The 12,250-nt window shown below is 40.6% G+C and overlaps 1 protein-coding gene across 1 annotated transcript in view; it reads left to right on the plus strand.

The window, feature by feature from the left end:
- Positions 1-9,302: 9,302 nt before the first annotated feature.
- DNAL1 (dynein axonemal light chain 1) overlaps positions 9,303-12,250 on the plus strand; it is a 51,430-nt gene continuing 48,482 nt past the window's right edge. The window contains exon 1 of the mRNA XM_010588731.3: positions 9,303-9,931. Within this exon, the coding sequence (XP_010587033.1) occupies positions 9,929-9,931 (3 nt within the window). The 5' untranslated portion in view covers positions 9,303-9,928. The remainder of the gene's footprint in view (positions 9,932-12,250) is intronic.

Below are 12,250 nucleotides of genomic sequence, written 5' to 3' on the forward strand. Positions count from 1 at the left end.
CAGATTTCCACACTGGGGTTTATATTACTGACTTGCAACAAAATAAACAAGAAATTCTCAGCTATTTTAATGTGGTAATCAAGTATTTTGAAGCCTGTAAGTGAAAAACTGTATTCCCCCAAATGATGGAACTGATAACACTAAATAGAGTACACCATGATTTGAGAGTCTGTAAAGCTTTTTATGGTTTGCTTTAGGCTTTCTGGAACTATTCTTGAATCCAGAAATGTTTGAGATTATCTAATTTTAAAAAGAGGCATATCAAGATATGCTGAGATATCTTGATGCTAAGAAAATCACCTTGTGAAAATCAGTGTCTTGATAAGTATACCCTTAGCTTTCATTTTGGTAGCTAGATGTGCTCTACCTTGTTTCTGGATTTGAAAATTTAGAAAAACCTCTGGCACTGGAATTTTAGATCTCTTGATTTGGTTTCTGTTCTAATGTTCTTGCTTTTAATTCTGCTCTTACAGATTTATCTGACACTTTTACTTCTTTTGGAATAACACAGAAGCAAATATCTGAAAAATAGGAGGAGACAATTGACTGAGAAGTTCTTCTCTTGTGGAATGGTGAATGAATAATACAACCTCAAATAGGAGTGTTTAAAGAGAAGTAACAGACCTACATTGAGAAGATATTACATTGTCATTTTATTACCTTTCCACACATATTGTTCATTTTATGTTATACCTTTATTAGACTTTTAAAATGGTTTAACCTTTCTTTACTGTTGATTTTGGTAACTCAGATTGAGTTTAAAGGTCACTGACAAGTCCAAGGGCCCTTTAGAGTTGGATGTCCTTTTTTGAAATGATGTATTATATTTTCATAACTCAAAGCCTACAGAACTGTTAGATTTAGCAAAACTTATACTTCAAAGCAAAACACTTTCCACATCTTTGGTGAAATTTTTCGTAATTTTTTCCATTTCTCAGTGAGTCCTCACGGAAAAAATATAGAAATATATTTACATTTTCAGCTTCAAAATAGCCCAAACAAGTGCCTACTTCAACCAAAGCAGATGTTTTCTTTTCAAAGAAAATAGGTGAATATTTAAAAAAGAAAAAAGATGAATTATTCAATTAAACTTTTATTTAGAAAATGTTGGCTGGGTATGATAGCTCATTCAGTGTTTTGTCAGTGTGGTGGTTAAAATTGTGTGTCAACTTGGCTTGGCAGTGATTCTCAGTGTTTTGGCAGTTGTATAATGTTGCGGTCACTTCCCTGTTGATATTTGATATGTGATGACCCCCATGACGGGATCTGCTATGAGTAGCCAATCAGTTGAAAGGGAATTTCCTTAGGTGTGTGGCCTACATCAAATATGAGCAGGCATTCTGGCAAGGCCTTGGGGGTTTTGCTTGTTCTGGATTCTGCAGCTTGCTTCTGTTCCTCTGACCTCTAGTACGTGGGACTTGAGCTAGCAGCTCACCTGTGGTCTTGCCTGCTGATCTTGGGATTCATTGATCTTCTCAGCCTATGAGCAAGAGCCCTGATCTTGACCTGCCAGTCTTGGGTTCACCATTCCCTGCGGCTACGTGAATCAGAAGAAGCCTCTGTCCTGACCTACGGACTCTGGATGTTCCAGCCTCTACAACCGCGTGAGCCATTCCTTGTTATAAATCTCTCTGTATATATATGTATTTATACATTTTACTGGTTTTGCTTCTCTAGAGAACCCAGCCTCAGACAGTCAGCTAACCCAAGGTTAATCCCCTTTCCTGGTTTATAGGAGATAGGCCTTTTCCTGGTTTGATTGATATGTTTGATGATGGAGGATTAAATGAATCTCAAATGAGTCTTCTGGCTTGTCGAGGCTTTGCTACTCTGGCTTTGCCATTTTTTGGCTATGAAGATCTACCTCCAATCACGAAGGATTTAAATTTAGATTACTTTGAGGAGGCAGCTAAATTTGTGTAAAGTCACTCAAAGGTGAGTGGAATGGCTAAGGGAAATGCAATATAAATGAACTTATTAGGGCCAAAACAGAGTACATAAAGAAAGTGATAATAGTGGGTTAGAAGGTATCTATAACAAATACTTACTGAATTCATAAATAAATAAAACACTACTGACCCCATTGACAATCATGCTTTCTTTTTCTCTCTCCTTATTTGTCTTCTTTTTCTTTAATCTGCAGGTCAAAGGTCCAAACATTGGGGTGATTGGCTCAGGCAAAGGGACAGAGTTGGCATTTTCCACGGCTAGCTTTCTCCCAAATATAGCTGCACCTGTGAGCATCCATGACTGCGTCTCTAACACAACTACTGCCCTTACATGTGGTAGATTAATCCTGCCAGGGCTTCCTTTTAACCTAGACAAAGTCTCAGCCAGTAATTCAGGCGCTCACAATGTTAAAGAAGTGCTGTGGACCCCTTGGATTCAGCCTATCAGGAAAGCCATATTCCCCTGGAAAAAGCCAATGTCCATTTTCTTTTTATCGTTGGAGAGGATGATAGGCATTGAAGAGCTCAGTTTATGCTGACATAGCTATGAAGCACTTCACAGAACATGGGAGGATAAATTTCACTTTTCTAAGCGACCCTAATGCCAACTATAGAAAAAAACCAAAAACCAAACCCAGTGCCTGCGAGTCGATTCCGACTCATAGCAACCCCATAGGACAGAGTAGAACTGCCCCATAGAGTTTCTAAGGAGCACTTGGCGGATTCAAACTGCGACCCTTTGGTTAGCAGCCGTAGCACTTACCCACTACACTACCAGGGTTTTAGATCCCCCTTATAGCCCTTTTTTTGTCCATAGCCCTGGATCCAGTACTGCAGGTGCCCATTTTGGAAGGTGAGCAGCTCAAAGATCACGCTTTTGCTCAGACAGAGTCTTAGAAGATCTTGGGAGTTTTTGCATTTGCATCTAGGGTAAAAGCTAACAAACTAGATAGTTATGTTTAGAATATACCTCAGAACAAATCGAGGGACAGACTTTGAAGAAAGATTAAACATGAATATTTTCAACAAATGGCGACTGAGATCTGAATTCTCGTGGGCATCTGCATGCTTTCAAAAGAAGTAAAAATACTTGCCCTCACTTCACCAGGGCCTGTTGCTTTGGAACTGACCACATTTCTCCACATTTGGTTTGTTTCGGCTTTAACTCAAGGTAATTGTTAAGTGAAAAAGTTTTCAATCCATCAGTTACTCACTATCCCCACTTATCCTCCAGGTCACCTTCTCTACTTCCAAAGGTTTTTAAAAACTGCTGGTGTGTGATAATTAATTTGCAGTGTCTGTCCCGGAGGGCTTAAAAATGTTTTGAACAGGAGTGAACACATGAATATAATCCCTTGATTTTATGATGATAAACCAGCGGTTTGTGATGGCTTTCTCATAATAGTCAGAGGCTAGAGAGAGTTCTAGGAGTCTCTGGTGGTACAATGGTTGAAGTGCTCTGCTGCTTCAACCTACCAGCTGCTCTGTGGGAGAAAGATACGGCAGTCTGCTCCTGTAAAGATTAAAGCCTTGGAAACCCCGTGGGGCAATTTAGCCTCGGAAACCCTATGGGGCAGTTCATCTCTGTCCTATAGGGTCACTAGGAGTTGGATTCGACTCCATGGCAGCGAGTATGTTGGCAGAGTGAATTCTAACAAGGTGACTCACAGGCTAGTTCTATGACTAAGGTCATAGAATGCTTTCAGCTGTCAATCAGGTTTTTATTTTTTTCTGGTTGGCATTCATTCCAGGTTCATTAGAGAAAGAAATCCTAAGATATTTGCCTTAAAAACAGCAATTGTTGAGAAATCCTTGCTTTGATTTTCCGTCCACTTATCTCTATTTTTGTACTTAAAAAAAAAAAAAAAACTTCACAGTTTGTTTAAAATCTATATTTAAAAACAAGCAATTTCCAAATTCAAGTCCGAAACTGCTAATTACACATGTAGATAATTTAATTATTTGAGGGAAAGTCAGAGCCCATCCCTTGCACCAAAAACTTAATTACGATTTATAGGTGAACCTTAAAACCAAAAAAACCAAACCTACTGCCATCGAGTCGATTCTGACTCACAGTAGAACTGCGGATTCGAACTGCCGACCTTTTGGTTAGCAGCGGTAGCACTTAACCACTACACCACCAGGGTTTCCAGGTGAACCTTAGCTTATTAAAATAATCTTAGAGTTCTGAGTTTTAATTCTAAACTTTAAAAATATGTATAGAGTTGGAAGAGGTTAAAATTTCTGGTCCTCATCACAATGTAGTTTTAGTTTAGTGAGTGTTTTTTTTCCTTGCATACATGAGGGGAAAGACTCAGGCATTACTAGCCTTAGATTTTGGTTGATCGGTAGATCTCGTATGCAGTACTATATTGTGGGCTCTTCCTGGTAGGGGGAGGTGAAGTGTTGTCAACCCAATTTATCATATTAAAGGTGTTTTTTCCCCCTAAATTAACACTTTTTTTAAATAGAATACAAACTTCAAATTATTACTATCAACAAAAAGGTATGTATGTGAATATATATATATATATACACAATTGGAAACCCTGGTGGCGTAGTGGTTAAGTGCTACGGCTGCTAACCAAAGGGTCAGCAGTTCGAATCCGCCAGGCGCTTCTTGGAAACTCTATGGGGCAGTTCTACTCTGTCCTACAGGGTTGCTATGAGTCGGAATCGACTACACGGCACTGGGGTGGGGGATATATATATATAATACACACATACACATGTCTGTGAGTCGGAATCGACTTGATGGCACTGGGTGATGGGTTCACATACACATGCATGCACACACATAGTATCTCCTGATTTCTGGATTATTCATGTGAGATTTTAAAAGGAAGTTTGTTTTAAAACAGACCAAAAATATAGTGAGGGAAGAAATGGGCTTTTTATCAACCATAATAGGAATCATAATTTGGGAAACTGACTACTGAAATTTGGTATAATGCTCATTCTGAGACAGTGAGACAGGGCTAGGCTGGAGCAGGGCCAGTTGGGCCATCTCCCCGCCCCGTCTATATGCCAGGAAAAAGGCAAGCAGGACAGAGAGTGGAATAAACAACCTGGTACAACCATAACCCACCTCCTGGAGAGTAGAATAGAACACACAGGCCCTGTGGGGCAAACTGTTCCAGCTGAGGGGTGGTACAAACTGAAATATTCCAAGATGTTGCAAATGAACTGTTAATATAGTTCTTGCAGGACTCCACAGGTGCAGAGTGTGTGCAAAAGAAGTAAAAGGGACCACTGTTTGTCCTTCCCGTGCCCACCGAAAGGGGTGATGTAACAAAGGTAACCCCTCGCCTGCGTCACATCCTATAATGAGTTATGTCAAGGGGAACCGAAGGCCTTCGATCTTGAAGAAATCCTGTGTGCGCACCTACATTTGCATAACCCAACCCCTTCTCAGAAATCTCTGCCCTCCCCAACACGGAACCTCATGAATAAACGTCGAAACCCCCCTCCCTTCCTTGTTGAAACTCTTAAATACTGGCCTCGGGCAAATCAGTGAGGCAGTCTCTCTGAAGGTTCTAGCGCTTACTGTCTCCTTTTCCTAGCTGCTGGCAAGGTAAATTTGCTTCTGTGACTCCAGGTTGCCTCAGTATGTCTTATTGGGCATCACGAATTTGGTTGGGTTCAATCCAGGCAGGGGATCTTGGTAACAATTCTAGTGTGAATTGATAAACCTCTTAATTATGTAAGTAAACTTAAGATTTAATGGCTTTACTAGAGTTTAAGTTCATTTTTAAGGTATATAACTTTTATCTATTTTGTGCAATCTCTAATCTGTTAAATGTGACAATTTTTTTTCTCCTTTATATAATCCACATTCTTTAAAGATTAAAGATTTCTTAACATATTTCTTTCTGTTTTCTATCACTTAACACCATTTTGACTATACTTTTCAAAGGGCCTACTAGATTTTTTGAATTTTGGAAGACTTTTTAAAACACTTTTTAAAAACTTCCCAATTTCTTTTACCCAGGCCTGAAATAAGAACAAATGGACCCAAAGTCATTTTCTCTGGTGAACAGTTGTTGAAATTATTTTGTCATTTTGCAGGATTTAAAAGAACAAAGAAAGGATCCAAGTTATATATATATTTTTTCCCTGTGTGAATGTTTTAACCTTTGAGAATCTGCAACTCAAAATGTACTTGATGGGAAACCTAGCAGGATATTGTGAATGAATTTCACAGAGACAACATTTTTGATGATTTCCAGTTTATGTAATAGGAAATATTTATGGTCAAAGTTTGCCATGATAATCATTAGGAGGAAGTAAGAGTAGCTCTGAACATAAAGATTAAATTTATTTATTAATGATATTTCACCATGCATACCAATTCCATATGGTGTAATCCAGAGTTTAGAGGAAAATGAATACTGTCCTGGGTTATAAAATATGTTTGAGGATTAGGTTCCTATTATAGCCACATCTACAAAACTGGTAGAAGTTTTGTCAGGCAGGCAAGAATTCTACTTAGGAGAGGCAGGGAGGTGTGGAGGTCTTCAGAGAAACACGACAAGAACAAAAGTTTTATATGTTATGAATGTAATTTTTTCTTCGATAAACATTTTACTTTTTCCTGTTTTTTGTAAGTGTGGCTGGAAACCCTGGTGGCATGGTGGTTAAGTGCTACAGCTGCTAACGAAAAGGTTGGCAGTTCAAATTCATCAGGTGCTCCTTGGAAACTATAGGGCAGTTCTAGTCTGTCCTGTAGAGTCACTATGAGTCGGAATCAACTCGACGGCAATGGGATTTTTATAAGTGTGGTTAAATTAATAACTTTTCAAAATGAAATTTGTTTATTTCAAAGATTAAAACAACCACATTGTAGACCAATCAGAAAATAAATTTAAAAAATTAACATAAAACCAAAAACCCATTGACAATTCTGACTCACAGAGACCCTATAGGACAAAGTAGAACTGCCCCATAGGGTTTCCAAGAGCAGCTGGTGGATTCGAACTGCTGATCTTTTGGATAGCAGCTGTAGCTCTTAACTGTGCACAAACCCTCATAATATCCTTCCAGATAGATGTTTATGTATATTTGTGTGTTCTATGTATAATTTTTTTTGGAGCCCTGGTAACACAGTGGTTAAGCACTATGGCCAAACCCAACCCATTGCCACGGAGTCGATTCTGACTCACAGCAACCTTACAGGACTGAGTAGAACTGCCCCATAGGGTCTCCAAGGAACTGGTAGATTTGAAGGGCCGACCTTTTGGTTAGCAGCTGAACTCTTAACCACTAGTCTGCCAACCAAAATGTTGGCAGTTCTTATCCACCAGCCGCTCCCTGGAAACCCTATTGGGCAGTTCTACTCTGTCCTATAGGGTTGCTATGAGTCAGAATCGACTCAACTGCAATGGGTTTGATTTTTTTGGTTTATGTATTATTTTTAAGAGGATCATACCAACTATTTTGTTTGGTAACTTGCATTTTTATTTTATACATCAAGACTATCTTCGCATGTGCATAGATATATTTCAGCAACATTTTCGTAATGGACCTGTATTATTTCATTGTTTGGATTTTCAGTAATACTAACCAATTCCTTTTTGTTGACATTTGGGTTTTCTTTTTGCTGTTAAAGCTTTGAACATTATCTCTGTGTACTTGTCTGATTATTTTTTCAAGGTGAATTCATAAAATGGAATTGCTGGGTAAAAGGGGGTGCAAAAGTTTCGGGAGCTTTCAATACATATTGTCAACAGGCCTCCAGAAAGGCTATATCAATTCTGACAGTAGTGTATTTGTGTGTCCTCGTATCTCCCTAACTTTAGGAACTCTTGAATATCTTTTACAATTTCTGGCTAATTTGATAGGTGTCCTAGGGTAAAATCACTACAAAGTTATAGTAAAGCAAAAAGAAAGGTTTTATTTGGCATATGTTCAAAGAGGCAAAGTAGGAAATGGACAAGCATGCTGCCAGAGCCATGTCTGTCTGAGACAGAGGGATATTACATAATAAGGAAAAGTGAGAAAATGGACAAGTATGCTGCCAGAACCATGTCTGCCTGAATCTGAGGAACATTACAGAATGATCAATATATATTAACATTATGAATGGGTAAAATCATTGAAAGCTTCGCCTTGTCACTGTCTGGCTAAAAACTGCCAAATCACCATGAGTCTACATTTTGAATTGGCTTAATAATCATTGGTACAGGTTTCAGTAACAATAGTCAGGAGGGCCTTCACTGGTCCAACAAATCTTGTTAAGTGCCATGGAGTTGGTTCCGGCTCATAGTGACCCTATGTACAACAAAACCAAATACTTCCCAGTCCTACGCTATCCTCACAATCGTTATGCTTGGGCCCACCGTTGCAGCCACTGTGTCAATCTATCTCGTTGAGGGTCTTCCTCTTTTTTGCTGACCCTCTACTTTACCAAGCATGATGTCCTTCTCCAGGGACTGGTCCCTCCCGATAACGTGTCCAAAATCTTGCCATCCTTGGCTTTAATAAGCATCCTGGCTGTACTTCTCTGAACAAATCTTAGTATTCACTAAATGCTAACAGAAAAAAATAGAGTGGAAAACCTGTGGGTCTTTTGTACTGTTTATGATTTCTGTGAAATGTTCCCCAAAATAGGTTTTCCAAGATTGTCCTAGATATTGTATTTATGCCTCAGAGCTCAGTTTGAGACAGGACTAGGTTAGAGCCGGCCCGTTGGGCACCCACCCACCCCCTTTGCACGTAGGCTGAGAAGAAACGAGGAGGACAGAGAATGGAATAAACAACCTGGCCCACCCCCTGGAGATCAGAACACACAAGCCCTGTGGGCAAAATGTACCAGCTGAGGGGTGGTTCTAACGGAAACGCTGCAAATAAACTGCTAATGTAGTTCTTGCAGGACTCCACAGGAGCAGAGTGTATGCAAAAGAAGTAAAAGTAACCACTGTTTGTCCTTCCCGTGCCCACTGAAGGCGGCGATGTGGCAAAGGGAACCAGTATGCCTGTGGCACATCCTATAATGAGTTATGTCAAGGGGAACCGAAGGCCTTCCATCTTAAAGAAATCTTGCTTGCGTATCATCATTTGCATAACCCAACCCCTTCTCAGAAATCTGCGCCCTTCCCCCAACCTAATGAATAAACATCAAAACCCCTCCTCCACCCCCTTGTTGAAACCCTTAAATACTTGGCTCTTAGGCAAATGGGTAAGACAGTCTTTCTGAAGATTCCGCCCCTTACTGTCTCCTTTTGCTAGCTGCTGGCAAAATAAATTTGCCTGTGTAACTCCAGGCTGCCTCAATTGTCTTACTGGGCGTCACGAATCCGGAGGAAGGGGCGGGCCCTCAGTGACAAGTTGATGTGTCTTTGTGGGTCCTTGTGAGTCCAGCTTCAGTAGGGTCACATTCTAGGACACAGCATAACGGCTCCAACATTATCTCCTAAATCATAGAGGGGGGATAAAAACACCTGTTATGTATAACCAACATTTTCTGCCACCATTGGCTCCCTGGAGGGGCAGAGGAAAGCAGACATAAGAAATTCAGCCAGGTTTACCAGAAATTTAAGAAATTCACCTCAGTCGGGCGGAGAGGTGAATCAGTCAGGAAGAAGGACGGGAAGAGCAATATGAAAGGGAAGGAAGTATTAAAAGTTCTTTGATGGGAAGGGCAGTTGTTAAGGGGAGGTTTTAAAGTTTTAAGTACGTGACTCCAGATAACTGAAATTACTTCCAATGAAATACAGCTCCTAACCACATCGTGCGCGGTTAAGCTCTCATTACCCCCAGTCCAGCAGCTGCTCGGCGGTCCCAGGGAAGCCAGCTGCCCCGAAGCGGGAGGACCCCAGCGGCCGCCGCGCCATCCCACAATGCCTCGCTCCCGCCACCCTACCGGCGGAGAGAAGGGACCGCTGCCTGGGCAGGGATCGGCGGCGAGCTCCCAGAGTGCGCACGCGCACTGACCCCAGCGAGCCCTAGCAACCAGAGCAGTGACAGTAGCAACGGCCGGAATGGTAAGTACCTTCCCGGCCTCGTAGCCGAAGTTGAGAGGAGATGGGGCGTGAAAAAGGGTAATTGTAGAGTATGAAGGATGGAGTGTCCTCAGACAGCGGAAGGGAGCCGGGAGCGGTCGCAAGCTCCTTGGAGTCAGAGGCCTGAAGCGAAACAGATGCCCGGGCAGGGGTGGTCCGGCCGAGGACGGCCTGGATCGGCTTGGAGGTTGGGTTAGGATAGAGGGACTCGCGCGAGAGAAGAGGAAGACGAAGAGCAGAGAATTCTGAAAAAAGAGAGGACTAGGGTGGGAAAGATGATAGGAGGGAGAGTATGGGTAAGGATATCTCTTTGCATAGAAGTAATTCCCCCTCTGGAGAGATGAGGGTTGGGAGGGGGGCCGTGGTTACGCTTGGAGTGTGTCGAACACCAATTACAGCAGTATTCGTAACTGGTGATGTACCCAGGTTGTTCTCTGAACGACGCTGAGTGCAGTTATTAGGTAATACTGAAGCCCACTCTGATGGAATATATTAGGGCAGTGTTTCTCAAGTTTCACTGTGCGTAAGTATGAATTTTTTTGAATACAGATTATTACTTTTGAGTATGATTTAGTGGGAGCAGGGTTCAGGAATGTGCATTTTGACAATGCACATCAAGCGATTCTAAAATTGGAGGCATCGCACCACCCTTTGAGAAACAATGCTACCTTAGATTTGAAGTGGTCTATGATAAAAAAATATATATATTTTTTTCTTTTAATTCTATCAAAGCTCTTTTCAAGTAGTGATTTTACCTGTTGATGCTCCTTAACTCCTACTTAAGGGTGTACTCTTTTGCTTACATACTTGGCAGTTCCAACTAGTAGTTCGAAAAGGGTAGTTGTTGGTTGGTTACAGATCCAGCCAAAGCTATTTAGCAAAGTATGGGATTGTCCTGCCAGATGGAGATGTTTATGAAGAGTAAGTGTAATTAGTTGTCTTCTTTTTGTGATTCCAACGCTACCTAAGTGGGCAGAAATTGAGTCCAGAAGACTGAAATGATGAAGTCAGAACTGCCTCAACCACAAGAATAAATATCACTCTTTTATAAGTAGTTTCCCCACCTACTTTCCTTACTTTATTTCACAGGCATTTAGCTGAAAATACTGCCAAGGAAGGTAAAAAGTTCTGGAACATAGGTTTATATTCAGGTGAACAAAAAACCAGCCCTAAATAATTCTGAAAATATGAACCATGAAGATTATTGAAAATCTTCAGATAGGGAATCAGAACGAGTAATTAGATGAAGCTTGTTGAGGCTGCACATTCGTAGTTCTGGGACCCTCCAGAAGACTTGTTTTTTTCTGGCCCACGTAGTATTTTTTATATTTTTAAATAGTTTCCAGTGTCTTAAAAAATCAGCATATTTCACATTAAAATCCAAATTTCTGGCTTCTCTGAAGAAATCGGAATTATCATATTTCACATTTTTATACTACTAAAATATGATGTCATATAATTACAATTGGCAGCATCTTTTTGTTTTCAATAGTACATAAAATAAAGGTGTTAATAACAATTAATGGAGTTTTAATGTTTGAAGAAATGTGGTATTAGGGTAACTCTTGGCCCCAAATTGCTCCAGCCAACAGTTGTCTGGAGCCACATAGAAGTTACATCTGTGGGCTTTGTTCTCACCTGGCCAGCTTTACGTGTTAATGAGTAGCGGAACACTTGGTCCTTTAGGCATTTGTTTTGACTTCTGCTACCTGTAGGGGAAACAATGACCTGATATTGCCAGAATAGATAGCTAGATTGCCTCTAACTCTGTTTTTACAATGTTGTGAAAGTGTTCTTGTATGTCTTATTATGTTGTTGTGTTCCATCGAGTCAATTCTCATTCATAGTGACCTCATGTGGCAGAGTAGATCAGCTCCATAGGGTTTTTTAGGCTGTAATCTCTGTGGAAGCAGAGCCTCACGTCATTCTCTTCTGGAGCTACTGGGTGAGTTCCAACTGCCAACTTTTCAGTTTGCAGCTGAGCTTTTAACCACTGTGTCACCAGGGCTGCTGTTCATAGGTCTACGCATACTTAAATTTCCAGGTACTGGAAGGCTGTTTTCCATAATGGCTCTACTAGGTTGTTTTGTTTTTTTACTAGTTTTTATTTCCTTCAGCAACGCGTGAAAGTTCCAATTTGTCTACATCCTCCCCAACTTTCTAACTTTTGCCAATCTGAAGGATGTATTTTAGTGTCTTATTGTTTGTACTTTGCATTTTTCTGATTATTGATTATTTTGAATTCTCCTTGATATTCTTGTTAGTCATTTGGATTTCACTTTCTGTGACCTGTGTGTTTAT

The sequence above is a fragment of the Loxodonta africana genome, chromosome 10, assembly GCF_030014295.1.
Source record: "Loxodonta africana isolate mLoxAfr1 chromosome 10, mLoxAfr1.hap2, whole genome shotgun sequence".
In the NCBI taxonomy this organism is placed as follows: Eukaryota; Metazoa; Chordata; class Mammalia; order Proboscidea; family Elephantidae; genus Loxodonta; species Loxodonta africana.